Here is a 26,807-nt window from a genome sequence, read left to right on the forward strand (position 1 = left end):
TGGGGGGGAGCAGATGGGCTGGCTGTAGACAGGAGACCCCCAAAGCCGCCCTGATGCCTGGGTCCGGAACACTTCAGAAGCACACCTTAAGCTTAGTCTTTAAAATGCTGGCCTCAGCACAAGTGAGCAGGAAAACACTCCGTGTCCCACTCTGAGGATGCCAAGCGTCTGGCCCTTGCAGACCGTTCTTGGTCTGATGACAGCTGTTCAGGGCTTCAGCTCCTGAGTCTCGTTAGGAGGGGAAAGCCTTTTTCTGCTCCACAGTCTGGAAGTGCCGCTCAAGAACCAACAGGTTCCGACGTCCTGAGAAAATGGTGCTCAAGACGTCCTGGCAGAACTTGGGTCGTTGCTCGTGCTTTTCCTCACGTGGGAAGATCTGCGTCGGCCGGGAGAACTTCCACGACAGAGGCGCCGGGGCCTGTCCACGGGTGCGCCCGTCCCGTCCACACTGGGAGCCTTTCTCCGGCCCGCACCGGGCCGCCAGAGGCCTTGCGCAGCCACCCGGCCAGGGCCCCGGCCGCGTGGGTCAGCTTGGCAGCCTTCTGGCCCTCGCGGTCTCCTTCCCGCTTCTGAGTCCAGACTGCCAGCACCCAGCAGGCACGCCAGGCCTCCTTCCTGCCAGAGGATGTCACAGGGGGCCCACCTGTAGCTCTGACCCCCACACCAGGCCCTGGCTGTTCTGCCGGCCCCTCCCGGGCCCAGGCCCCCATAGCAGTGCGCCCGCCTCTCTGTCCCCCGAGTGCGGTGGGTCCCTTCTCTTGAGGGAGACTCCAGCCTCCTTGGCCTCAGCAGCGCTGCTCCCCAAGAACAGATTTCAGTCTTCATCCTTCCAAGGACACAGGCACCCTGACCATGCCCCAGGGGGCTCCCTGCCGACCGCCTCCAGAGGGGCCTTCAGGGGCCCTGGGTCGCTCCCTGGTCACTCTTTGAGGCTAAAGGGAGTCACGTGCCAGTGGCATCCTCAGCCAGATCCCTGCTGTCCCCGAGCACATCCACAGCTGCTCACGGCTGGGGCCCAGGGGGGACGCTCCCCACGGCTGTCCCCAACTGTGGCTGTTTTGGGGGTCACCTGAGAAGTCAGTGGTGGTTCCTCGGCCGTGCTGAGCGTGGGGAGGGCTGCTGTCTGCCCGCTCGGGCTGGGCAGCCGTGGTGCGTGGAACCGTGGCAGGGGCGCGGCCACAACTCTCTAACCGTCTCTGTCAGCGGCCTTTTCCATAGCTCTTCCGGGGAAAACACAAAGGCTTGTAGAACACGAGGGGCTGGTTTCCAGCAAAGTTTTTGAAATGCAAACACAAGCCACAGGAGGACTAAGAACTACAAATCACGATTCCTTTTGAGAAAATTGGTCAAGGGCTCAGACACACAGCCAGCACCGCCTCCGCTAACCCACAGCCCGGGTGAGGTGGGCTCCCCACGTCTCGTCTACACAGCGGGCGGCAGGGCCCGGCAGTGGGGCTCGGGGAGCTTAGTGGGCTCTGGATGGTGCCTGCGGGGGCTGGGGGGACCACGTGTCAGGCTCGGGCAGCGGCCCCATCGTCCTGGGGAAGCAGTGGCTACGGGCTCAGGGCGTCCCCGTGCCTGCAACGTCGCGGAGCCTTCTCTAACAGCTGCTGGTGGCCCCCTCCCCAGGCACGTGCGGGGCAGCCCCCTGGGGGTCCCTCCAGCCGTGCGGAGGACCCGGTCCCGTGTCCTGGGACTGACCCCGGAGAGCTCCCCCGTCTCCCCTCTCCCCGCACCCTCGCCCCACCTTCCGTCTGGCTCTGTCCTCGTAGCTGCGGCTCCTCCTGGAAGAGGGGGAGTCGTTGAAAATAGCACCCCCCGAAGGTGAGCCCCGTGAACAGTGTTTCTTGCTGGCAGGGCCACAGTGGGAGCGTGGCGGTCAGTAACGGAACCTGCTGGACAGGCAGTTCACGGGCCCTGCTCAGCCGCCACCCCGGGAGCGGAACCAGGCAGCCTGCGACCGCGTGGACCCTCATCCTCATTCTACAAAGGGGGCCAAGGAGGGTCAGCCTGTCACCACACGCCCTTCATCCCACTGTCACGATGATGGGGCGAGGAGGGCACTCTGTGCCAGGGCAGGTACAGCTCTCCCCACTTATAGAGCACGGCGCGGGCCCGCCCTTCCAAACGTTGGTCAGCGGGCGACTCGTCACCCTGGCCCCGGTGCACACAATCTGAGATCCTGTGTCCCCCACAAGCGCCTGCTGGCCCCCCCAAATGGTCACTGCGGGCCTGAGGGGGACTGACAGGGAGCGTGAACACGTGTGTGAGGGCGTGTGCAGGTGAGGGTGCACGTGAGAGAATGAAGACTGGCTGTCAGGCTGTCACTGTCTCCCCGTCCCTGTCCCTGTGTGTCTCTGTCCCCATCTCTGTGCCTCTGTCTCTCCTGGTCTCCCTACCTGTCTGTTCCCATCTCTGTGTCTCTCCGTGTCCCCATCTCTCACTCGCAATTGTTGTGACCACTGGGAGCGGTCGCACCGGCTCCTTTCCTAAGCGTGAGGGTGCAACGAGGGGCCAGATCCCCCCACACCTTCCTCAACGCCGGTCTCACCTGATCCCCCAGCATTCTCCACCGATCTTGGACGTGGGCCGAGCGGCAGTACATAACTTTGAAATACCCCATGATTAAGCAGAAATTGCCCAAAAAACCCTACCCTTGTGGGGGCCCGTGCCCCGGGCCCCTCACTGCTGCAAGTCAGACCGGAGGCCTCGGTGCCCACCTGCTGGGCTCCCCGCATGTCTGCCTACACCGCTTGCTCTATGATACTTATGCGGCACGTTCAAATGATTTTCCATTGTCAACTGTCACCGGTGGTTGCGAAAACCTAAAGCTGGAGCCATCACGTAAAACGGCTCTCAGGAGCAAGGCCGGACTTCAGATGGCCGTCGCCCGGTGGCCCAGGGGACGGTCCGACCGCTTGTCTGCAGGCCGCGGCGGCTGCGTGCCAAACCGTCCCACGCGCGGAGCATCAGCCCGGAAAGCCCGCAGGGAGGAGGAGCGGGGCTCAGTGCAACTTCCTTGCGGGAGAAAGACTTTCAAGAGACCTCGATACAACTAGTGCTTAAGGAAAACGTCTTCTTCGTAGAAGGGAAACGCCCAGGGAGCGGGACCGGGCCCGGGCTTTATCGTTGTGTAAAGCGACTAGCTGTAACAATCGACAAGCTTCAGGATGGTCTGAGTGTGTTGCTCAGCTGTTCTTAAACTCTAGCACACAGTCTGGGGGCGCGGCTGCTTTCTGTGAAGAAAGGGTGGTGACGTGTGGACACGTTAAAAAGCAGGCCCGTCTTTTACTCCAGAACAGCCCAGCGCATTGCTAACAACCTGACCGGAAAGGAGGTCTGCCACCAAGTTCCGTGGTCTACACAGCACGCGTGACAAAAGGCTGTCAGGAGAACACAGAGCCCCCTGAAGCCCACCGCCCACGCCCCACCGCTGGCCACGGCCCGGGCGCCACGGGGCACGTGGAAGCAAGTCCTTCCGGGAGCTGGGTGCCGGTGACTCTGGCTCCTGGTCCTACTCACCCTGGTGCCCCTGGTGCCGAGGGTCTAGACCCTGCTCCTCCAGACCCTGAGCCCGGCCATCCAGGGCTGCTGGGCAGGAAGCACGGGAGGGTCTCCACCACTGCGGTCCTAGGACAGCCCCCTGGGCCAGCGCCCTCCTCCGGGTGTGTGGGCCCAGGACCGAGACGCTGTGGTTCTCCTCCCTGCTGCCACACCCCCCAGGGTCACCTGCCTTCCTCTCCTTGTTGGCCACCTCACCCAGAGGACACACACAGGGCTGCCCGAGGATCGAACCCCCGACAGGCCGTGCTCACACGTGACCCTGAGCTCACGTGGCTGCAACTAGGCCTTGGGATTCAGATCTCACGTTTGCCTCCAAATGTCATCCTGTCAGCCCCGTCCACCCCGAGCCTGGAGGGGCACAGGCCACACGTCTCACCCTGCCGTGTCCACAGCGTGCTGCTGACGGCTCACCCAAGTCAAACGGAACAATACTGACCGCCAGTGGCCGGAGGACAGAGCCCTGCATTCTGTCACTGGAGACCTGTCTGCGCTCTGTCGTCCCACCGCGTCCCGTGGGATGCAGTCAAATTTCACAAGCGCCCTCAAGTGCCTGCCTGAGCCCCACTTTGCACCTTCCACTGGAGCCCTCCTCAAACGCCGTGCGGGCCCTGTTGCCCGCTGCGTGATCCTGACGGGGGTCTAGGAGGGCAGACGTGCGGTGGGCCAGAGCCCGCTCTGGGAGACGTGCCTCCTGGCGGAGCCCTAACTGGCTCAAGCTCCCAGGCTGAGACGCGGCGTCTACAGCACAAGAAAGGGGCCTCGACAGGGGCCTTCCTGGGCCAGGCAGAGGCAGCCCCACACGGGGGAACCGGCTGGTACTCCGCACAGCACCACCCTCTCCCTGGGCTTCTGGGCCTCCCGACAGAGGGCTCGGTGGAACGGGAGGGGCGCCCTCCCCACCAGGGCCTGCTTGACTGGAGCCCAGAGCAGAGCCCGACAGCCACAGGGGCCGTCTCCGCCTGGGCCTCCCGCCCCAATCCTCCGGGCCACCCTGCCTTCCAGATCTTCTTGGGAGCGCCCACGAGTGGCCCGGGGATCAGGCACCACTCCGGTCAGGCGGAGTCCTGAGCCGTGCGTCCTCCAGCCGCAGTTCGGGGCCTTGCCACTCAGGCTCCTCTGAGTCCAGGTGAACAGGGGGAGGGAGACCCACACGGGGACGGCGGCGTCCCCACGGACGCCCAGGGAATCCGCCCGGCTGGAGCGTGTCCTCGCACACTGCAGACCCGTGGGTCGCCTCCGGACGTCCCCCACGTGGGCCCTGTGTCTGGTGAGCCTGGGCCCCCGGCCCCTCCCTGCTGTAGGTCGGGCCTGTGATCGAGGGAGCCCCGCCTGTGCTCCCCAGACACCGGCCGGCTGGCCTCAGACCGCGCGGCGGTGCCACAGCGAGCGACGAGAACAAGCAGTGCTGTGAGGGACCGGAACCCGCCCCGCGCTCCTCCGAGGCGGTCAGGACACAGGCGTGTGACCCCACGTCCAAAGGCCCGCGGATGGCTTTAAAACGTCAGGAAAAGCACATTTCGGGAAACCAAAGTGGGAACTACAGACCAGTTTCGGGTCACACTTCAGACGCTGCAGGAGGCACTTGCCCGCCCGCCCTCCGTCCACCCACGGCTGGGCAGCTCTCCCCACCTGCGGCCCCAGCCGGGCCGGGGCAGCCCGGCCCAGCATCGCCCTGGGACACAGCGCTCCCGGGGACACTCTCCCCTGAGCCCTGAGAAGCTCCCTCTCCGGTCCAGACCCTCCGAGCTCAGCTGTGCAAGCCAGCATCCCCCTGACTTTGTCCCGTGGCCTGGGTGGGGACAGGGCCCCAAGTCTGGGTGTTGCCGGGACCTCATGCCCCAGTCTGCAAACCTGCACGGTGACGCTGCCCCCAGAATTTACCTTCAAACCCCTCTGAGAAGGGACTGTCCACGGAGGAAGTGGGGAGATGAGAAAACCCACACACAGAGGCGGTACCTTTACAACACAGGACCCCAAGCCACCTTTACAGAGAAAAGGGTTCTGGGTAGCCCTTCAGCTCCCACCCTTCCAGCCATGACCAGGGCACTGTGCAAGTGTGCAGCGGTCCTGCTATGGGGTGCGGGGGGTGGGGGGGTGGGCGGACATGACCCCCGCCTGAGTACAGATGCACCAGAGCCCACAGGTCCGAGCCCCGAGCCTGTGCACAGAGCAGCCGCGGACGCCCTGCGCCTCCTACCTCGTTGCCCAGCAAAGCAGAAACACATGCTTCCGAGGCGTCGCAGATGGCCGTGAGGTCGTGGCCCCCCTCCAGGGCCAGAACAATCCGGCCGCCAGCCAGGCCCATCAGCTGCTTCGTCAGGTACCCGAAACCTGCAACAGGAAATGGGAGGCGTGAGCGGAGGGCGAGGGTGGGCCGCGGATCAAAGCACCCAGAGACGCATTACATCACGTTACAGAGACCCAGGGGGCTGGCGCTCCGAAACACATAATAGAAGCCAGGTCTGATTGTAATAAATTCATTGAGGAATTTCGGTTTGGGATTCTGTTTGATCTGTTCGAGAGTAGGAATTACGGTTTGGTGCTTTGATTTTATAATGCCGCAAATCATCTCGTTTGGGGGAAAGGAAGGAGCCCCCGGAGGAGCCCCTCGGTTGTCGGGCTGGGGCCACAGAAGAGGCACCAAGAATGTGCCCCTGAGGCTGTGTCCCGGGAGCCTCGGGGCCAGGGAGAGGCGCAGGGGTCTGGTCGGCCGGTGTGCTGGGCACACGCGTGTGCACGTACAGTCACGGGCACACGCGCCATGGTGCGGGCCCCTCCCGGACTCACACGCCACGTCTGGCGTGTCTGGATTTCATCAGGAGCCACAGCATGCCCTCTGCACCCACCTCCCCTCCCGCCAGCAGAAAACGCACGACGGGTAGTGGTGATGACCGTCCTCACCGGCACGTTCTGATGTTTATTAGAGCTGGCGAAAGCCGTGCCGCCCTCAGCGGCCCCGTCACAGGCCGCCATCAGCGGCCCGGGCCCAACGCTGGGCCACGACCTCCCAGAGCCTCGGCTACATCTCTGACGGGAACGGTGATGGGGCCCCGAGGCTGCCCGGAGGGCCACAGGCGCCTCAGCCTTTACCGCACTTTCTACAGAGGGAAGGTCTGGGGCAAGCCTGAGTCGGGCAAGTCCGTGGGTCCGTGGGCACCGTTCTTCCGGCAGCACTTGCTCATTCTGTGTCTCTGCGTCACGTTTTGGTAATCTTTGCAGTATCTCTAACTTGTTCATCATCGTCACGTTTGTCATGGCGATCGGTGGTCACAACTCCCGCAAAGCCAGCAATAAAATAACTTCGAATTAAGGCACATACGTGGTTTTAGACGTGACGCTATCGCACGCCGAACAGCCTACACGGTAGCGTAAACTAACTTTTATCTCCAACGGGAAACCCAAACGTTCCACGGCCTTGCTCTGTCGTGGAGGCCTGGGCCTGAACCCACGTGGTCTCCAAGGGGAGCCTGTAAGTGGAGAAGCTCAGAACACGGCCAGCAGCAGGCTGGCCACGCACGGAGGGGCGCTGGGCGTGATGCTACGCTTGGCCCTCTGCCCGGTCGGCGTGTGGGCCCCCGGGCCCCGAGCCGGCATCAGGGAGGGCTCTGAGGTCTGTGCTGGGGCACGGCCCCCGCGAGGGCCACCCTGTGCATCCACCGTTTGCCCTGTGTTCTTGGGGGCGGCAGGCACGGTCACGTTTTTGGTAAGATGTAACACGGACAGTTTCCTCCTATCGTTGCTAAAGGGGAGGCTTGAAATGCAGAGCACGCCTAACCGTAAAAACAGCAGAATCCAGACTGTGTTCCTGGGCGATCTGCAGACCCGACTTACATCTGGCGGAGAGGTTGTAGCCGCCGAGCGGCGTGGGGTGGCCCTCCACGGCGTCGAAGCCTGAAGACACGAGCACCACGTCTGGGGCGAACTCGCTGGCGATGGGCATGACCACGGTTCTGCGAAGGGCAGGAGAAGGCGACACTGGGTTAGCTGAGGGGGCACGGCCGGGAGGAGACTAGCCCATCTCCCACCCGGGTCAGCAGAATAAGGGCTCCGCACGGGGGCTGGGATCGGAGGACTCGCACCCGGAAGGTGATCACGGCTCATTTCACAGCACCCTCAAAGCCTGAACCACTAAGCCCCGACGTGAATGCCCAGGGAAGCCACCACACAGGGGTTCTGGAGGAGGCTGGTTGATTATGTTGGGGGACCTATAACCCCCGCAGCACCAGCCACCCAGACTGCTAAAGATCTTCCCCGTGCCTCATTTTCAGTTCCCTGTAGGTGCTGTCTCGCTCCTGTAGGTGGGGGTGCCTCTGTTCCCCCCATCTCCCTTCACGTGGCCCGGATTCAAGACAGGCACAGTCACCGACTGCCCCCGGCACCAGGGACCCACAGCTGTGGGGCTGAGAGGACAGGGAGCCCCCGAGCAGCCCTGGCCCGGAGGGGGGCCCCGCTCGCTCCTGCACGCCAGCCACAAGCGACTGGATGGCCGGCAGGCACACGGGCGGGGGCGCTCAGTGGGTTAATCGGACACCTGGGATCTTTACGGGGACACCAGATAAGCACATTTAAGAGAACGGACGGGCTAAAGGTGTAAACACCCACCGAGAGGTCCAGTGGTTTAGTTACATTAGGGAAATGAGGAAAACGGCCCCATGAACAGTGGAAAAAACACTTAACACAAAACAACCACTCGCATGTGGTCTAATGACACCCGCCCGGCTACAATGGAGGACGTGTCACAACAGGAAGCTATGTGACTTCATCCGTCACTTAAGCTTGCTCTATTCGATTCTGAATCCATCACCAGACTTCCCGGGTCTCCCTCCTCCCTCTGGGCGAGGCGGACCCAGGGGCCGGGGGCCTGGAGCAGGCTGGGTGCGCCTCCACGGAACTCGTCACCTGGGTTCCCCCAGGGTCGTGCAGGCCGGACCACATTTGTGCTGCACCAAAGGCCACTTCCTGTCCTGCACCTTCCAAAGGCCCACAGGCCCCACTGCTCATCTCGGACTCTCAACTCAGTCAAACGGGTCTCCGGAGGCCCACCCGGGCCCTTCTCACGCCTGCTCAGCGGGAACACCACGGCCAGAGGGCAGCAGGGCTGGTGGGAGAGCCTCCAGTCTCTCATGCTTTGTGTTATAAAATAAAATTTGCCACGAAATGCGCCACTTAAGTCAGCAAAGTCAACTCCATAAGGCACCAGCTTGGGCCAGCAGAACCAAAAATGAACTGCTTCTCCGTTCGGGAACAACTCTCAGACGTGATCGCATTGAGACGTCCCTCTGACCTCAGGCAGCGGAAGTGACGAAAACCTCAGCGCACGAGGTTAAGACCCGCGGGACGCGCACGGGCCGGTGCCGGAAGACCCACAGAGCGAGCCCGTCCGAGAGGAGAGCGTCTGTGATGTGGGAGGAGCCCCCGGGCTTCCCTCTGATCACGTCAGGCACCGAGAGAGTCCGCCACCGACTTCACCCCAGGCCCTTGGCCGGCCCGGGAGCCCGCTTCTGGGACCTCCCACTGGGCAGGCCCAGAAGATCAGGGCTGGCTTTGGAGGCTCTCGCGGCTTCTACTTTTCTTTCCTCTGAGGCTGGGCCCCGTTCGTACAGCTGTGTCCGGACCGCCTCAGCCACGGGCTGGTGAGGGCAGCTTCCAGCAGGGTCGGCGCCGTGGGGTCCGTCCGTCAGGGGTTGCAGGGCACCGCATGTGAGTCTGGACCAGCAGGTGTTCCCGCCCAGGGCCCGAGAGGAAACGGAGTCTTTGGGCCACGGGGCCTGTTGCCACCACCCGACACGGCCCCGGTCGTGCGAAAACAGCCCCAGCCACACGGGAACACATGGGCATGGCCTGTTCCACTCAAACTTAAAAAGACACGAGGTGGGATTTGGCCCACGTCCGCTTCAGACTCTGCCGCGATGACGTTGCTAGCATCCTTCACACCAGACACCGGCCCTGGATTTGAGCACCTTTCTCTGTGCCCGCTGGGACGCTGCAGCACAAGCCCTCAGATTCCGTGAACGCAACGTGCAAACCGCAGTCTTTACACAAACCGTCCGCTTCAGCACACGCGCCACGGCTGGGGTTCGGCGCCCTGCCACGGAGGCCGGAGGCGAGGAGGTCCCGGTGCTCGTCCCGTGTCCACGTCACGACCAGGGACGCACTCCGCCTTCCCACCCACACAGGACGGTCCCCTCTGAGGACCCGGGTCGCCCGCGGTGGCTCTCGGCGGCCCCAGGCCGATCGACACCTGCCTGCCAGCGGCTTTTGCTGAACTTTGTCTTCAGGCAGAACAGTCTCAGCCACGTGCCTGGCTCATCTTGGCGATGAGAACCACGGACGTTTTCTGTAGATGCCGGCTCGTTCACAAAGGGCTCCAGCAGCCGTTTTGAAGCCAGCGCGTGCTGTGGGCCTCGCTCTCTGCTCTGAAGGACTGCTGAGCTATTTTGTTCCTAATCCCCCCGCCACAAAGTTAACAAGAACAGCACGGGAGGAAGTTAATACCAAGACAGCGCCCGGCGCCCACGCTGGCTGTGTGGCATCACTGAAAAGCCAGTGAAAAACAAGATGCGAAACAGGCTGACCCCACGTGTCTGTGTGGGTGTGGGGGGCACAGGCCCATCGGCCACACGCAAGCGTGGGCAGCTGATGTACGAGCATGCACTCTCGCTTTACTTCCGGCTTTGGAGCCCCGCAGGTTGTGATCTCAATCACCTGCCAAAGCCACGAAAACCAGGCGTGGTGAGTGCCAGGCGGGCGCACGGTGGGTCTCCAGGCCGGTTTTCGGTAGGTAGGCCCTGGGAGAGGTCACTTCCGCTCCACGGGACTCTGCTTCTTGGCCTCTAGGAAAGGAGCCAGATGTGCCCTCCTGACGGTCCCATCGGCCTTCTAGAACCCCCACGTCATCATCCCATCCAGGACCCCTGTGCAAAACATCTATGTTTCACGGTGTTGCAAAGAAAATGGGAATCTGGCCTCAGGTTTCATTTCTAGAATGAAATTTTAACAAGCAACTTGGTCTCTGAAAACAAGATGTCAATATTTACTGCAGGCCTTCTGTCAAATCATCACTTTAAGGTGAGCGCTCCTGTGGGGCCACCGTGGACGTTCCTCAGGGCAACGTGAAGGCAGAGGGGTGAGGGGGGAGCTTCCCAGAGCCGCACGCTCCCCACCGTCTGCTTAGACGCGGGAGGAGGCGCGTCTCCCAGAGAAGAGATGGGCACGTGCCCGTGACTGGTGCGCCCCTTACTGCGGGACAGCAGAGGGCACCCGGTTCTCAGGAGCCACACCGCCGGGTCCCATGGCCCCAGAGCCCCCTCGGCATGGCCTGGCCCTGGGGGCTGGAGCTCAGATGGTCGGAGCAGTGCTGAGTGACAGAGCCTGGCGCCTCGCTGCACGCTCGCCCCGAGCGCAGCCCCACGGGAGGCCCTGGCACGCCGCCCGCTCCCTTCCCGAGGCCTCGGCAGGGCCGAGGCCGGCGCCCCCCCTCAAGCCTGAGGCTCACCGGCCACTCTGCGCCCGCCAGCTGGCGCACACGTCTGTCCGTGTCCGCACCGCGGATCTCCGCAGAGGACGGCTGCGTGCCCAGGATAGGCGCAAGCTGGCGTGGTGGGGTAGCGTGAACTCGATCTGCTACCGTGGGGGACGCTCGCTCCCAGTCCCGGCTGCCTTGTGGGAGCGACAGCCAGGCGGATTTACGGGCACTTACACCTAACAGAAACGTTCCTCGTAAGCCACCCCGTGACATCTGGTTACGCAAGGCGTATAAACTCGCCACCTGCAAACCCCACAGGGGAGTCCACGTGCAGTAACCGATTCTGCCCTTGGTTCCTGCTTCTGGCAGGAAATGGCCTTTCTGGTTTGTCCCTCAACCAGGGCCCCATGCAAAACCCACCAAACTCGCGGTGGTCACGAGCCTCGGGCCAGTGGCGCTGCCTCCAGGGCCCGTGCCCACCTGTGTCCGAGAGCACCTGGGGAGCTGGGAGGTGGCCTCCATGTGCCCCAGGAGCCTGGTCCACACCACCGACCCACACACCTCCCCCGTCACGTGGCACCCGAGGGCTCTCGCGACAACACCTTCTGCTCTGTCCTCGTCGCGTATTTTGGGTTCGGTCCTGAAGTTAAAGGTCTGCAGCCAGAGTTGACGTGAGCGGGAGCCGCCTGACGGACACACAACAGCTGTTGCTGAATCGCCCGAACCGGTTTCACGGGAGCTCGGTGCCCTGGGTGTCTGATGACACGATTTTAACAGCCATGGCATTTTGGTAATTGAAAATTCCTACTGTTGGATGCTGTGCACATCCTTGCCGTGAGGGCTGGCGTGTCTGCTCTGACATCTGGATTTGCCACCACCTGCACGCTGGGCCTGGCCTCTGGGGCTTCGGGGCGTCAGGGCTCCATGTTTTGAGAGCCACCGAGATCTGTCTTTTTCACCAAGGTCACCCGGAACGCGGCTGGAGTGCCTGCCCATCCAGTATTCGAACGCTGCTGGGAGTCAGGGTCAGAGCAACGGTAACAACGGGAACCACGGGCTCTGGCCTGGCTGTCCCTGACGGTCACGTCCACGTCCACGGCCGCGTCCTGCTCCTTCCACTCCACAGGCACCGCGGCCAGCAGGAGTGAGTGGGTGGCTAGGGCAAAGCTGGACACTGAGGCCGGGCCCTCACCCGCCCCCGTCTCCTCTACACCTCCAGCTCTGCAACCCCGCCGACTTCCAGGCTCCCTGCGCTCTGTGAACCCAGACTCTGCCCTCAGGAGGTGGGGATGTTCCTCCACTCCCCCTGCTGCCTCCTCAGAGGGCGGGGAGGTCACCTTGCTCTGAGCCCCGCCCCTCCCTGCTGCTCCTGTCTGGCTGTCATTTGCCAAGTGGGGCACCCAGCTCTGCTGGCTTCTCTATACCCTTCACCATCCAGGGCCTTGCCAACACAGTGCCCGTCCCTCGCTGCCCACGGCCCCACTGCCACCGTCGTCTCCAGTTGTGCTCGGGCTTCCCAAGGCTGTCGGGCCCTGACGTGCTCCCAGCTCTGTCCTGACACGCTCCCCGAGGCTGCCCTGCTCCGACGTGCTCCCCATGGGTGGTCCACCCCGACAGACGGGCTCCCAGCTCTATGTCCCATCCCGATGTGCTCCCAGCTCTGTCCTGCTCCTCTCCTGGGGCCTGTCCCCGGGCCTGCACTCTTGGCCACCTCCACCCATCTCAGCGCTCCCCTGCAACTCCCCAGCACGGCGCACCCCTGGGCACGAGCAGCAGAGGCGGTGGGGCTGCTGAGGACGCCACACGGACCCACAGCCGGCCTGAGGAGCAGGTCTCTGCCGGGCTGCGCATGACAGTTCCGTCCCCTCAGGCACCGCGGCCCAGGCCTCTCCCAGCTGCCCCCCTCTTCCTGCCGCAAAGCCAACCTCGGTCTCTGGCTCAGTACCCTTGTGCTCTCTCCCGGGTTCCCGCCTCGCTCTGGGCAGGACCCTGGCTTCACCCCGGCACCCGACTCCAAGCCACAAGTATGAGCTGACCGCTCTGCGGCCGAGTCCTCATCGGGGCTCCCGCAGCACAGCCATGGAACACTCAGACCCGCCGTGTTGGTCACCTGGTCAGAGCCCCTGACACGCTTGACCAATGGGGCCATGGTCCCGGCCCCCAGAGGCGGCCCCCGACACAGGCAGGTCTGTGTTGGGAGGTGTGCTCCCGCGGGGATGCCCCCGCGAGCAGGTGCCCGAGTACGGCTGTCACTGCACCCGCCTGCGAGCCCCACAGCCTAGGGGCCCTGCTGTCCCGGTTCTGCCCCGCCCTCGAGGGCGGGCACCAGGGCTGGCTCAACGTGACCTGCCACGTTCCGCTTCTAAGTCACCACGGAACGTCCTCCGGGAAAGTTTCCACACGGGAAGGGGTGTGGACGCCCTCCCAGGGCCATCCCTGCCTCTAGCAAACGAGGTCCGGGGGTTTGGATCCAACGTCTTCACAACAGCGAGGCCTGGACTCTTGGAGCCTCTGTGGACAGACCCGCGCGGTGGGCGCCTCTGAGCTGTGCTCGCCCCCATGGCTAACACGGGAAGCGCCAAGCACATTTCACAACAATAAGTAAAAATTAAAAACGATTTTGTAAAGAATTTTTCGTTGGGAAGAAAAAGGAACAAACTCCCACAAAACAGCTTATGAAGTAACATAAGCTCCGAGAGCCTCCGTCCTTGGGTCACGCTTGAAAGGTTGGCGAAAAGGACGTGAATCTACCCAGTGGCTCAACTTAAAGGCAAATCGCGACTCGTTAAAAGATTAAAGTTACCACTTCAAAATATCCAGTTTCACTGACATCTCTGATACACTTTATAAAAGCACATTTAAAGCGAAGCTGTGATCTAAAAGCACACGTAATCCCAGTTTCGCTTCCCGAGCGCTGACACCGGATGGCAGGTAGGGGAGGGGTAGGAGAGCGCATCCTCTCCGTCCGCCAGGGCCCTCGGCCCCTGCTTCTGCACTTCAAAGCCCGTCTGGCACGGGCTGGTTTGAATTAGGGTTGCCTTTTGTCCTCGAGTCTGAGCCCCAGGAGAAAGTGCCGCCACTTCTGGATTTCATTAGGGGCAATTTTCTTATCTCTTCTTCATCCCAGGCTTGATCTCCTGAAACGCAACGTGGCAGGCCATGGGTCTGAGTAACAAGGTGCTGCCTCTAAGGCCCGCATTGTCCCCAGGGGCCCCCAGAAAGGGGGAGACGCACAGAAGAAAGGGGAAGACGGATCCTGACCCTTCTTCCCCCAGCCGATCGATGCCCAGGGAACCATAAATTGTAAACTTCAAAGTGCTACTTTACATTGAAATCAATAAAAAAAAAAAAAAAAAAACCAAAAAAACCCTGAAACAATTTTCCTTTTCAAAGAGGCTATTTAAGCTTTAAAAAGTTCATTTGATAAGGTATCATCATGTATGCGCTTGGCAGAAGATTAAAACACAACGTCAACAGCAACTCGGAGAGAAAGGTTCATCTTAAAGGCTGGCCCCAGGCAGGCGGCTGGGGGAGGGGGGTGGCCCGCGGCCGGAGGGCCACCTCCCGGTGCTGGGCGTCCCCGTCTCAGGACCAGAGCACCCAGAGCACCCAGTGAGGCTGAAGCCCGGCCGAAAGCAGGGGTGACATGAAGTACAGAGCTGCCCCCACTGCTGCGGCCAGCCCAGCCGAGCACAGTGCCGCCCTCTGCCCGCGGCGTGCCCTGGGGTCCCCAGCAAACCAATGGTCCTCACGGCAGATGCCCAGCCACTTTACTTTCCAAGTGGCCTTCCGAGAGGGCTGGTTCTCGGGCCGAGGGGTGACAAGGTGGCACAGGCGTTCCACGGACGGCAGCGAGGCCCCCACTGCGGGCGCCGCACGGGCTCGATTTCGTGACGTGGATTCTTAACCAGGCACACGGGCAAACTGCCAGATCCCGTACCCACTGGGGGAGTCCCTCTCCCTTAAATTAGGCAAGCGATTGTCAAAATTACATTATATCTGATGAGGGATAGGAAGACACATCAAAATTAAGTCAAATGAGATTAAAGGAAAAAGTGACCCGGGGAAATCAGGGCAGAGAAACCAGCTGGGGAGGTGACGGACGCGATCGTAAAAACCAACTTCGCTGCTGGAGAAGCTAACCTGCTGCCTCGACTTAACCAAATTTGAGCCGTTACTTCCGTGAACCACGAGCAGCTGGGAAGGAGCTTCTATCCACACAGCGATGCATCGTGCCAGAGCCAAAAACCGTTCCGAGTCTGGGGAGCGGAACTGTGTTTGGAGACGAGCGCGAGGGGTCCCGTGGCCCCCGTAGGGTCCCCCGGAGCACACGGCGGATGCTACGGCAGAATGTGTAAAGACGTGTCCTCCTACGGAGCCACCCCCGCCAGAGACACACATGCACACGCTCTCGCACCTGCACACGTGCCTACACGCTCACAGCCCTGTGCACGTGGATACACGTACACGCATGTCCACAGAGACACAGGCATCACGCGTACACACGTGTGCTTTATATTTACGGCAGAAGGAGAGCAGGGAATTCGAGAAACAGGCAGGGAGGAAACTTCACGGGGCTCCAATTCCCAGCACACCGACAGTGTTTTCTAACGACGACCGAGAGACCTAGCACGCTGAACAGCACCCTTCTCCTCACGGGGCCCTGGGGCCCCAGAGCCCCACATTCTGGGGAGAAGGGAGAGGCCGCCACTTAAAACAAGCGGCAGAAAGCCTGCATTGCCGAGGGTCTGTGTTTGGTCGCAGGAACTCCTTCAACCTGGCCCAGATCAAAGGAGAGATCGCCATTTCATGACAAAGCAAACACTCTGTTTAAAGGAACCGTCGCACAGCTCTGTCCTAGCGGGGCAGACGGCGGCCACGTACCTCCCCAGAACCGCAGCAGGGAAGGCGGGACACGGATTCCTGCCTCTCATTGTCCCACAAGGACTTCACTGGAAGGAAAGCTGGGAGATCATGAACTCTTTCCGAACCAAGCATCCACCTTTCTGAGCCCCGCACTGAGGTCCTCACCCGGGCCTCAGTCACTTCCTTACCGTCAAAACCCAGAAGGGTTCCCGTGTCTCGCTTAAAGCCCAAGACGGACCCGCTGCCGAACAGAGGTGACAAGACAGTCTCAGACTCCAGCTGAGGCTCTGAGAACCAACTAAGAGAAAAGGCTGCTACAGAAATGCCCCCCTGTGTGGGGCCCCTAGGGATGCCAGGGGAGGGGCCTGCCCGAGAGGGGCCTCGGGGTGCGTGTGTGTAGGAAGAGGAAGGTCCAAGAACATCAGTAAAACCGAGCAAGAGCTGGGGACACTGGTGTGGAACCCCCGATTGTCTGACAAATGCCCTGTGGGACAAGAAGCCGGGACACTTACCTGAAGGCCGCCAAATACTCCGCGTCTCCCATGGGGGGATCGAGGCCACCAGTGAAAGCCATGTTGACGTTGAAGCCCACACCTGGGCCTGTGCCCACCTGAGTGGGAGAGAGAAGCTTGTGTCACAGGCCCTCAACTGGAGGGCACCCGGCCCCGGTGTCACAGGCCTGGGGCTCTTGGCTCAGTGGCCCGGCAGCAAAGCCTGAGTCCTGTGCTCCCCAGCATGTGCTCCCAGGGCCCCTGACACGAGGACCCAACAACGGGGAGAGGGCTCTCGGCCACCTGTGCCTGGAGGGGTGTGGGGCTGCCCTTCTCTCTTGGCCGTGGCCCAGCAGTGTCTGAAGGCCTGTGGCTCTGCGGCATAGACACCAACAGAGGCACCGAAATGCGAGTACAGGAGGCTATCCTTCCCTACCTCCTTCCAGGAAATAAGGCCCGGAGTCCGATTAAACTTCTCCCCTGGGTGTCGGGGCCTCTGTGTTCAGAGCGAGGGCAGGCTCTGCCGGGGGCTCGGGGGCCGTGAAGGAGCCTGTGAGCCGCCAATCCCCCCTCCCGTGTGGCCCCGGACAGCTGAGGGACAGCACGGCGCCCTGCCCAACGGACGGACGAGAGGAATGGGCAGGAGGAAGGGTGCCCGGGCTCTCTCACATCTGCCTACGTTGGAGCCAGACGTGATGGCCAGTCTGTCACTGGAACCGCAGGCCAGATAAAGCCCCCGTGGGCACGTGATGGAATTCAGCCCACGCCTGCCTGCCGTTGCTGGGATGAACGCGAGCAGGGAGGCCTGGCTTGTGCGTGTGCAGGGGCTGCACACACTTGCCCTCTCACCTGCAGAGCGGCCCGGCACACGGGCGGGTGGGTGGCCCCTGCTCACCTCGTCTGGTGCCCCACTGCCCGGGAAGAAGTTGCCATCGTCATAGCGATGAAGGGAGATATAGAGAACGTTGGGATCGTTGTAGAAGGCCTGCTGGGTTCCATTTCCGTGGTGCACGTCCTGGGAGGCAGGGAGCAGAGGACCCAGCGCTAGCGGGACGCCTCTGGGCTCCCAGCGTGGCCGGGCGCCTGCGCAGGGCCCCGAGGGAGCAGGGCCCAGGGACAGAAAGTAGAGCCCCAGGCTGCGTCCTCGTCTGCCTCCCTCGCCCTCGGCACCGTGCCACAGTGCAGCTTCTGGCAAGGGGGAAGAGGGTGGGGCGTTTCAGCCCCACCCAGAGGCCACGGTTTCCCAGACAAAACCGTCCGGCCACTGCCACGTCTGTGAGAAGGGAGCGGACTGCAACCGTTCCCCTTCGAGCACGTGTGAGGTGTCGGCTCTGTGCCGGACACTGGGGTGCAGCAGGAGGCCATCCCGTGGGGCCGGGAGGGACAGGTGCACACAGCACGGGGGTCCCGGGCCCCAGGCTCGAACAACAAACTGCTTTTTTTTTTTTTAATTTTTATTTATATTAAAAAAAAATTTGTTTAAGTTTCTTTCTTTCTTTGGAGAAAGAGACAGACAGCATGAAGGGGGAGGGTCAGAGGGAGGGAGAGAGGGAGAATCCCAAGTAGGCTCTGTGCTGTCAGTACAGAGCCCGGTGTGGGGCTCAAACCCACGAAACCACGAGGTCATGACTTCAGCCGAAACTAAGAGCTGGACGCTTAGCTGACGGAGCCGCCAGGGCCCAAACCGCTTCTGATCACGATGCCTGCGTGTCAAAAGCACAAAAGTGGGGCAGGGCAGCCAGGCTTCCTCCCAGGCCTGAGGCCATGCACGGCCCGGGACAGCACTGGAGAGGCCACCAGGATGGGCAGCCGGCTTCACACGTGTGAGAAGCTGTGGGCAAGTCAGTGATTTTACAGCCTGGGAACTGCTTGGTATCTTTGTTATTTATAACAGTTGTCTGTGAGGAGGGCTTGGGTGGCTCGGTCGGTTAAGCGTCCGACTTCAGCTCAGGTCATGATCTCGCGGTGTGTGGGTTCGAGCCCCGCGTCGGGCTCTGTGCTGACAGCTCGGAGCCCAGAGCCCGCTTCGGATTCTGTCTTCCCCCCTCTCTCTGCCCCTCCCCTGCTCACACTCTGTCTCTGTCTCTCAAAAATAAACATTAAAAAAAGTATATTAAAAAAAAAACGTAAAAGCTATCTGTGCTCACCGCAAGCGATGTGGCAGGACAGACACCTGATCCCATCAACCAGAAAGCCACCACAGCTGAGCAGATGTGCACCAAGGCTGCGGGGACGGGAACCTTCCGCACCTGACGCAGCCCTGCACGCGCGTGTGCCCTTTCCCGTGGGGGTGCACACCAGGGTCAGCAGCCCTACAACCATCGACTTCCCCCCACGTCCTGGCCACGCCTGCGTCGTGGACCGAGGGGATGTTAGCCACGTGGTCACGAACCACTCCATACTTAACACCTCGGCAGCACCCCTAACTAATCCTCTGGGAGGAGTGGAGGCCGGGCTCATGGGGACACGGGGACGAGGACCCGAGCACGCTAAGCACGGCCTCTGCCATCTACGCGCCCCTGGCCAGTGCCCGGCACCTGAGAGCTTGCCGGTTTCTGCTGGGCTGGGGTTTGGTGTTTCTTTTCCCAAACTGGGAAGGAGTCCATGGCACAAAGGATCATCCCCCCTGGGTATCTATCTGCTTTTCTTCTCCCTTAAAAATTTTATAAAATAAATCATAAATGCCAAACAGAATGAAGGAGGATTAAAAAGTAAACACCGTCCACGTCCATCCCTGGGACAAGCATTTGTGTAACTGCTTTTGGAGCTCAGCCGCGACCTACAGCTCTTACACCGCAGTTCACCCCCCAGGCAGTGGGGCCGGGGGGAGGCGGCAGGCCCGGCAGGAAAACGGGGCAGCGGCTACACGGGCGCAATCACCCAGTTTCCATCAGGAGGGTCTGACACGCACATGCCACGTCTGGCCGTGGGAGAGCCTGGCCCAGGCCCTGCGGTGGACGCGTGAGGTCGAGGCCGGCACCGCCCCCCTGAACCCTCCTCTCCACGAGTTCTTCTGGCCGCCGCCCTCAGTCACGGGCACAGCTCTAGACATTTCAGGAACCGGCTACTGGCAGGACGGGCAGAGGGCACCTGTAAAACGGACTCGGAGCAAGTCTGAGCTTTTACTTCCTGCGTCTCTGAGGTAGCTTCCAGGAAGTTAAGGTCCCCAAATGCAAGGTCAACGGAGGGAGAAACGCACACAGGATGCTGTCTGCTCGGGGAAGCAGGGGGGCGCACGGCCCCCAGCCCCTCTCGGGGAAGGGGTCCCACTTACCCAGTCCACGATGAGGGTCTTGCTCACGTCCAGCCGTTGCTGGAGAAGCTTGGCTGCGATGGCTACAGAATTAAAGTAGCAGAACCCCCTGCAGATGAGAGGAGACACGGAGAGGAAACACGGGTTCTCATCCGCCTTTACGCAAGACGCGACGGAACCATCTAGAGCCCTGTGAGATTTGAAGAGGGTCTGGTGAACTCACGGCTCCATTAACTGACACCGCGGAGGCACAGACGGACCCCCACGGGTCTCCCGCACGCGGACCGAGGTGCCCCGGGGTGAGGCACCCCTCCCTCGATGTACCGACACCCCGCCTCCTCGCCCCAAAACCTCGCAGAACGCGCACGGGCCGGCCTCTGCAGGGGCCCGACGGCGCACAGGCACAGAGGTCACAAAGGTTACTTGCTTACTGCACATCTGTCACGTTCTCAGACACGCGACGACAACACAAGAATCGATCCCGTGACTGACTAACCCGGAGAGTCTTCAGGAGGGTGAGAAAGCAAACCAATTCAAGTAAAACTGAAACTCTCCACATCTGCCCCCTCCACCTAAATTACCACAAAGGTGGGGAAACCCAGGGGGGTCCGTTTCTGGAATCCGGGCCAGCCACCTGTAAGCCCTCCCCTGGCGGGCTCCTCCGGGGCTGGGACCCGACCCACGGCTCGTGCGAACACCCGCGGGGCACCCACCCAGCACGCTGCTGCCTGTTTCCTTCCAGCCCACGCGGCTCGTACACTTCAGGACACCCAACCACTTAGACCCCAATCAGAACAGGGCCTCCAGGGGAAGGAGGATCTTGCTCCCAAATGCCACGGAGCGTTCTGGGTCATGGCGTCCCCAGGCCACAGGGCTGCTCAGGTGAGGCCGCGCTCCCTGCGCTGCGGGAAGGAGATTCCCTCTCAGACCGCAGTCTGATGCCCTCGCTTCCAGATTTAGAGGACACGGGGCTCCCGCTCGCCTGTCTTCCAGACCCCAGGCTCCTTCACGAGTGTGGGTTTGGCCTCTGGCTCCTCAGCCTGTTCTAGCTGCTCTTGAAGACAGGGTCTGCCTCCGTCTCCCCGCGCTTCCCGGCTTCCCAGCCGTGCTCCGTATGCACGGTCCCCGCTGTGCTGTCCGACCCACCCTACTCTTTGGGGCACAGCCCGGACGTCTCCTCTCTAATCTCCACTGACACCAGCGGCGTCAGGGCCCTTCCCTCCCACATCCCACGAGATGGCATCACGGCGAACCCACCCCCAGGCACCAAGGCACTCGGTACACGACTGGTGAGGCCCAGGGTCCGGTCCCCGTGACTCTGCCCCAGGTGGGTCCCCACCTGCCACCGACTCTCCCAGGTAAACCTGGGGCAATCTGCGTGCCGCGCCCGCTACCTCGGCCAGCGCCTCAGATGTGTGCATGGTCAGAGGCACCCCTAGACCCAAACGGAGTCCAGACCTAGCTGGCCCCTGTGGTCACGACCTTGAAACGTCAGTCTCATTGGTATCAAACCACAAGCAGGTCAGCTAAAAGGCCACACGTGAGATGACCTGAGGGGTCTGGATGGAATGTTCTAGAACAATGAAGCACCACATGAACACATTCTGGTGCAGGTTAAGTCCCCAGCCAATTTTGTACAAGACTGAAGATGTCTAGAAATGTCTGCAGGTTCCTCTCCTTGCCCCCTCCGGTTCAGGCCACCACCTCGCCACAGCTGGTGGGTGAAGGTCACCTGTGCGGCTCTGGAGCTGTGCCAGCTGGGGCCCCATTTTCACTCAAGTGCAGTCCAGCCCTCCCATGAGAGGAACCGGAAACCTGCAGCCCCTGCCCGTAATGGCCGCGCGCCTACTTACATGGGCGTGCTCTCCTCCGCGTGGTGTCCTGGGGGGCGGACCACGGCAAAGCCGTTCTGCACACGGCACCAGACAGGTGGGGACAAGCAGGGAGGAAAGACGGGTTTCACGTTAGTGAGAAGATGAGCCCAGACCACACACGAGGACACAGAGTCACAGCACAGCTGGGCACACAGCCGTGGGACAGGATACGGGGCTGACGTCTGGTCCCTGCTCTTAAGGAGGTCTACTGGTTGTCATGGTTACTAGGATGAAAGGTGACTTCGCCCTTGACATTTGACCTTCAATAGCTCCCCGACGAGAAGGCCTGGAGTTGCTCAGCTCTGGGATCTGGGTGGGAGTGGGCAGGGCACCCTGGGTCCCCCTCTGTTCGTGACCGGTATCCCCAAGAAGCCACCTGATGGGAACCCTGGGTGCAGACAGAGCGCAAGGGGCTCCTGCCCCAGTTTGGGCTGAACGTGAAGGACGCAGAGCCAGGGGGCACGGGCGCTGCAGAAAATAAGTGACCCATTTACTCAGCGGAAACAGCTCAGAGGCTACAGGGTGCCCCCCTCCCCCGGGACCCGTAAGTCACGTGTGCTTTACAGAACCATAATACACTGCTCAGCAGCCACGGAAAACGATGTGCACGGGCACCTCTTGTGTGGCCCGCGGGGAGCTGTGTGGTCAGGCTGGGAACAGCCCCCGGGGCGGGCTGAGCATTGGTGACGGGGCCTGCTGCAGCACCAGCTCAGGGAGGGACGCGCTCACACGGGAGCCCCCGCTTTGCGCCCTCTCAACACTGTCCTATGCGCGGGCCCCGCACCCGGTTCCGAGCACAGGCGGCACCCCCTCGGGGGTCTCCATGCCCCCATCCTGAGACTCCATCACCACGGTGCCAGGGCAAGGGAGGCAGGCGGCTGGTGCCACAGGAGCCGGCAATGCCAGGGACGCATAGGCCCTCCGCCCGTTTTCTCCAGCAGGCCCGAGGGGACAGCAGCTCTGCCCGAGGACGTGTGATGCCGGGATCAAACGTATTGACTTCGTGAAAGTTCCCCCGTTGAGTGAACAAAAGGGAAGGACAGGGAAGTGGGTGCAGGGCGAGACCGTAGCGTCATCTGAGAAGCTCATGGCCAGCTCCTGCCTGCACTCAGACGACCTTCCCGAGGAGATGGGCGCCCAGAGTAACGGTTTCGAAAATCAGTGATGTTTTAAATACTATGCAACAGACTGTGTCGAGATTCTGGAAGGTGTGTCTGCCTAACTCATGAGCCAGGACTTCCAAATGAGCCGCACTGGGTCGGGTGCCCTGTCCAACCTGCAACAGACCAGTGGGTTCAACGCCAAGGAGAGGATCCCACTGCTACCGTTTCAGGTTCTGCACTGCAACTCATCTTCCAGAAACTTCCACGTATGCAACCGCAGTGGAGCATCAAGGAGGAATCTGCACCGCTGTCTGAGGAAGCTATGCGAACGCCGTCCCCTCTCGCACGCCCACGCCTTGTGGGGCCACAGACTCGTGCAGGAGCAGGTCTGAGACTGCCTGACCCACTAAGACAGGCGTCGCTGCTATTTTCAAGTTAATAAGCAGTTTTGAAAATCCCGCTTGAATCTCTCGTATGGTCGGGGTGATGACACAGCTCGTACACAAAAGCTCTCAGGGTTCTTCAAAGTTGTTGGGAGTGTAAGGTGCTCCCGAGACCGAAGCTTCGAGAGCCGCTGTGCTATCACGCACTTTCACCAAGGCCGGAGGTGCTCCCGTCGATGAGTGGGGACCCACGGGACAGGGCCCACCCTCGCCCCTGGACAGGAGCCACCCTCCCCCAGTCACCGCCTCCTTGTCTAGAGGGACCCACCGGGGGCCGTCCTCCCACCCCCACCCTGGAAAGCCTCTGGCAGCCTTCCTCCAGGCCGGTTTCTGCAGGGTCCCCACTGACCTTCAGCTCCCCGGTGGCCACCTTGAAGACCAGTTCCACCACGCAGCCCACGGCCAGGCGGGCCGCGCCCGACGAGTGCACCTCGTTCCATATGGTGTCGCTGTCCACCTGTGGAGACAAGGGCCCTGCAGTGAGGCGTGTCTCGGCCTGTCACCCCCGCCCCCCCATTCTTGTGGGGGCCGTGCAGCTGGGGGCTTGTGGAGTCTGGGGGCTTTCCCTGCAAAATCCCAGTACGGGGCTGCTCGCTTCTCTTTTACTGATTATAGGACACACCCAGCTCACATTCGGCCTCACCTTTTTTTTTTTTTTAAGATACGCCAGAAAATACCAAACGGGAAAAGAACCATAAACGCAGCAGGAATGGGACGTGCGCACCTCTACCCCTACCCGAGGTGCCCTTGCTTTCCTCCAGTGCCCCGATGTACGCGAGGCTCAGACAGGGGCGTCTCGCGCACCGAGCTCTGTTCCTGTTTGCTTTCATGGCAGGTGAGCGATGTTAACAGCAAAACGAAACCTAAGAAGAACTGGTCCCTCCAGAGTCTGACTTTACTTTGTGCTGAAGAGAATGAGCCACTCTGCGTGTCTGACGGGAGCGTGGGGTGGGAAGGGAGGAGCCAGCCCGTGAGGGACCTCCTGGAGGGTCGCACACCCCGCACGGGAAAACGTGGTCAGGAAATTCCCATCTGCGTCCTGGCTTGTTTGTTTACGGAGACACACGTCCAATGTGTCTGGCTGATGTGGGCATTGAAGACGACAAGAAATTGGAGCGGCCAGTTCCGGAAGTCACCTTGTGGGGGCCTGGGTGGGATCGGAGCCCCAAAATGGAGCACACAGCCCCCCTCCCCCCCGGGTGCCAGGCCAAGGTGAAGGTTCGGAGGAGCAGTGCAGTCACAAGCCCGTTACCTGCAGCGTGGTGCCTGCGAAGTCCATTTGAGAGCGACCCCTCCCCCCCAACAAATCAGCCCCTCCGAGCGCTGAACGCTCTGGGACTCCAGAGACCGAGGCCACCCACACAGCGACACGCAGAGGTGACACAGCCCCGTCGGGGCCTGCCCAGGTCCGTCCGGGCGCAGCCGGGCTCCTGCCCGCCTGGCCAAGACACCGACCGTTATGCAGGGGTTGCATTTCCCGCAATGAACTCGTGAAGCTTCGTCTTCAAAGCGAGACGACTGAAAATACATTCATGAGGGGTTCAAGCCATTTCCGCAGGACGGCTATTCTCTGCAGTGAGCAAACCTCTGTGTTCTTTAAACAGTTTCCAAATGTCAAAAGAATGCTCTGCACTTTGCCGACTCTGCACGGCATTAATATTCGACTTTCAAAGAGCGGCTTCTGTTGTAAACGATACCATCCCGCTAGTCATGGAAGCAGCTTTTCAAAAGAGCTGGCCCGGGCCGACCTACGTCAGCTGCAGAACCGATTCATCACAGTCGAAGGGGACGGTCCTCAGGCGAGTGGCAGGGGCATCCCACCACCGCTGCTGAGCCTCCCAGGAAGGAGGACGAGGGTGTCCAGGGCAGGCTGGCGCGGATGCTGCCCCCGAGGACCAAAGGCAGTTACGCAAAACCACTCAGGTTACTTCTCCTTAAAACGTGAGGATTTTGGGTTCTGAGCCCAGGGAACCAGCCTGGTGCACGCTCTGACGGGTCTCTGTGTGTGACCCCAGGGTGGAAGCCCTGTGATGTCTTGTCCAGAGGGAAGGATGGAGTCCCAGGGTACCACTGCTGGGCCAGCCTGGGATGGCTGCCTTCCGGCCCTGAGTTCCAGGGGCAAGAGCCCCGGCGAGGGCGGGGCAGGAGGGCCATTGCCACTGCAGGAGCTCGAACAAGGAACCAAAGTGCAGATGGGCTGCTACGTTTCTTCCAGCAGAGGAAAACTTGGAGGACACTTCCTGCAGAGATTCAGAAGGGATGTACCGGAGGCGGCCGGTGCCGGGCACACCACGGCCCTTGGGGAGCCACGTTGCTCAGGGCGCCCAGGCCAGCGAGGAGGCCACAGGGCCAGCAGGGAGGGGGATTCACCCACACCACGTCCCCTTAAGGGGAAGATGGAAAAGATCGGGAGGTGAGCAAAGCAGCAGATCCTTTCATTTGGTTTGAAAGAAGCTTCCACTGACTTCAAACTCTCTTTTCAGCACAGTTAAGGGAAAAGGGGTCTGCAAACAACCTGAAAACACCATCCCACACCCTAAATGTTAATTCAGAATAACTTTCAGGAAAAGCGGAGAGGCCCCTCCTCACCTGCGTCAGCACCCAGAACACGCACACTCCCACCCACACTTAGGTTCCCGGGTCTGCTTGGCTTTCCCAAGACCCCACCAGTGACGCCGAGCCCACACACGCAAAGTGCTTCTCCACCCTCCTGGGAGCAGGGATTATGGAGAGGCCTCGAAAGACAGCCATCCCCGAAAGACCCTACGGTTCACGCCTTCTACCAGTGAGTCCCCAGGCTTCCTCTACCCAGTTCGGCGCTCTCATGCCCGGATGTGAAGGTGGGTGCTGCTTGGTCTGCAGGGGCTCAGATCTGGATGCACCCTCGGCGGGGGCTGCCTGGCTCCAGGCCGCAGGCCCGACTTGAGCTCTCTCTCCCTTTTGCAAATTACAAATCCTGCCTTGCACGGCGCGCTGGCTGCAGGGCAGCCGAATCCAAGCCTTTTCAAGTCTGGCCAAAAATTTGCCCCGAATTAAGAGATTGCAGCCTACTTACAATATAAAATAAAATAACTCTAGGGGGCTTGGTGGTGGTATGAGTAAATGCCGTTTATTCTCTTTCTGACGGGATAATTTTCAAAGCAGCGAGTTTTGTAAAGACTCAGGAAGAAAACAATTTTGTTTCATTTCCATAACAGAATCCAGACCTGGGGCTTCACCCTGCGATCTGTAATTAGGCTCACACTCTGCCCCTGCGCGGCCTCCGCCGAAGCGGCTTTGTTGTCCGCGGTGTCCTGCCGGCCCCTTCCCTCCGCGGCCGACTGCGCTATTTCACGGGCTACGCGGCCTCGATGGCCAGCAGCCCCGGGCCCCGCTCTCGCCCCCCCAACCCTCTGTCATCCAAGGCGACAGGAGCCGGGGGCTGGGATGGGGGCCTCTCCCCGTTAACAAGAAGTTCTGGCCGTGGACACCTGACCTTCACCGCGCCGCGGGCAGGGTGGACGTCCAGACCAGAAATCGTAAAAGACGCTGGCTCTCCTGAGCAGGTCGGCCTGAGGGCGTTATCGCTCACAGAAAAGCAGCAGCCCCCCCCCCCCAAAACACAACGGCCTTCAGAGGTTCCCCGGGGCCCCCGGCTGGCGGTCGGACACAGCGATCGCACACACCCCTGTTCCACCGCAACCTGAGCCGAGACGCGCAGGCTGTTCCTCCGCAGGCTGGGAGGCGAGACCGACCTGTTCCCCATGGC

The 26,807-nt window shown here is 61.4% G+C and overlaps 1 protein-coding gene across 9 annotated transcripts in view; it reads right to left on the minus strand.

Moving 5' to 3' along the window:
• Positions 1-26,807, minus strand: part of HDAC4 (histone deacetylase 4) — a 252,977-nt gene that overhangs the window by 12,804 nt on the left and 213,366 nt on the right. For 6 of the 9 annotated variants that reach the window (XR_006221049.1, XM_042995875.1, XM_042995874.1 and 3 more), the window contains exons 17-23: positions 23,409-23,516; positions 21,493-21,548; positions 19,661-19,748; positions 17,282-17,401; positions 16,408-16,505; positions 7,396-7,514; positions 5,762-5,895 (exon numbers count right to left, since the gene is read on the minus strand). Coding sequence is in view for 8 of the 9 variants with exons in the window: in XM_042995875.1 (XP_042851809.1) it covers positions 5,762-5,895; positions 7,396-7,514; positions 16,408-16,505; positions 17,282-17,401; positions 19,661-19,748; positions 21,493-21,548; positions 23,409-23,516 (723 nt within the window). In the remaining variant the exon portion in view is untranslated. Of the gene's footprint in view, positions 1-5,761; positions 5,896-7,395; positions 7,515-10,582; positions 14,167-16,407; positions 16,506-17,235; positions 17,402-19,660; positions 19,749-21,492; positions 21,549-23,408; positions 23,517-26,807 lie in introns of those variants that run through there. The other 3 variants (XM_042995878.1, XM_042995880.1, XM_042995879.1) reach the window with 3 other exon arrangements.

The sequence above is a fragment of the Panthera tigris genome, chromosome C1 (genome assembly GCF_018350195.1).
Source record: "Panthera tigris isolate Pti1 chromosome C1, P.tigris_Pti1_mat1.1, whole genome shotgun sequence".
NCBI classification, from domain to species: Eukaryota; Metazoa; Chordata; class Mammalia; order Carnivora; family Felidae; genus Panthera; species Panthera tigris.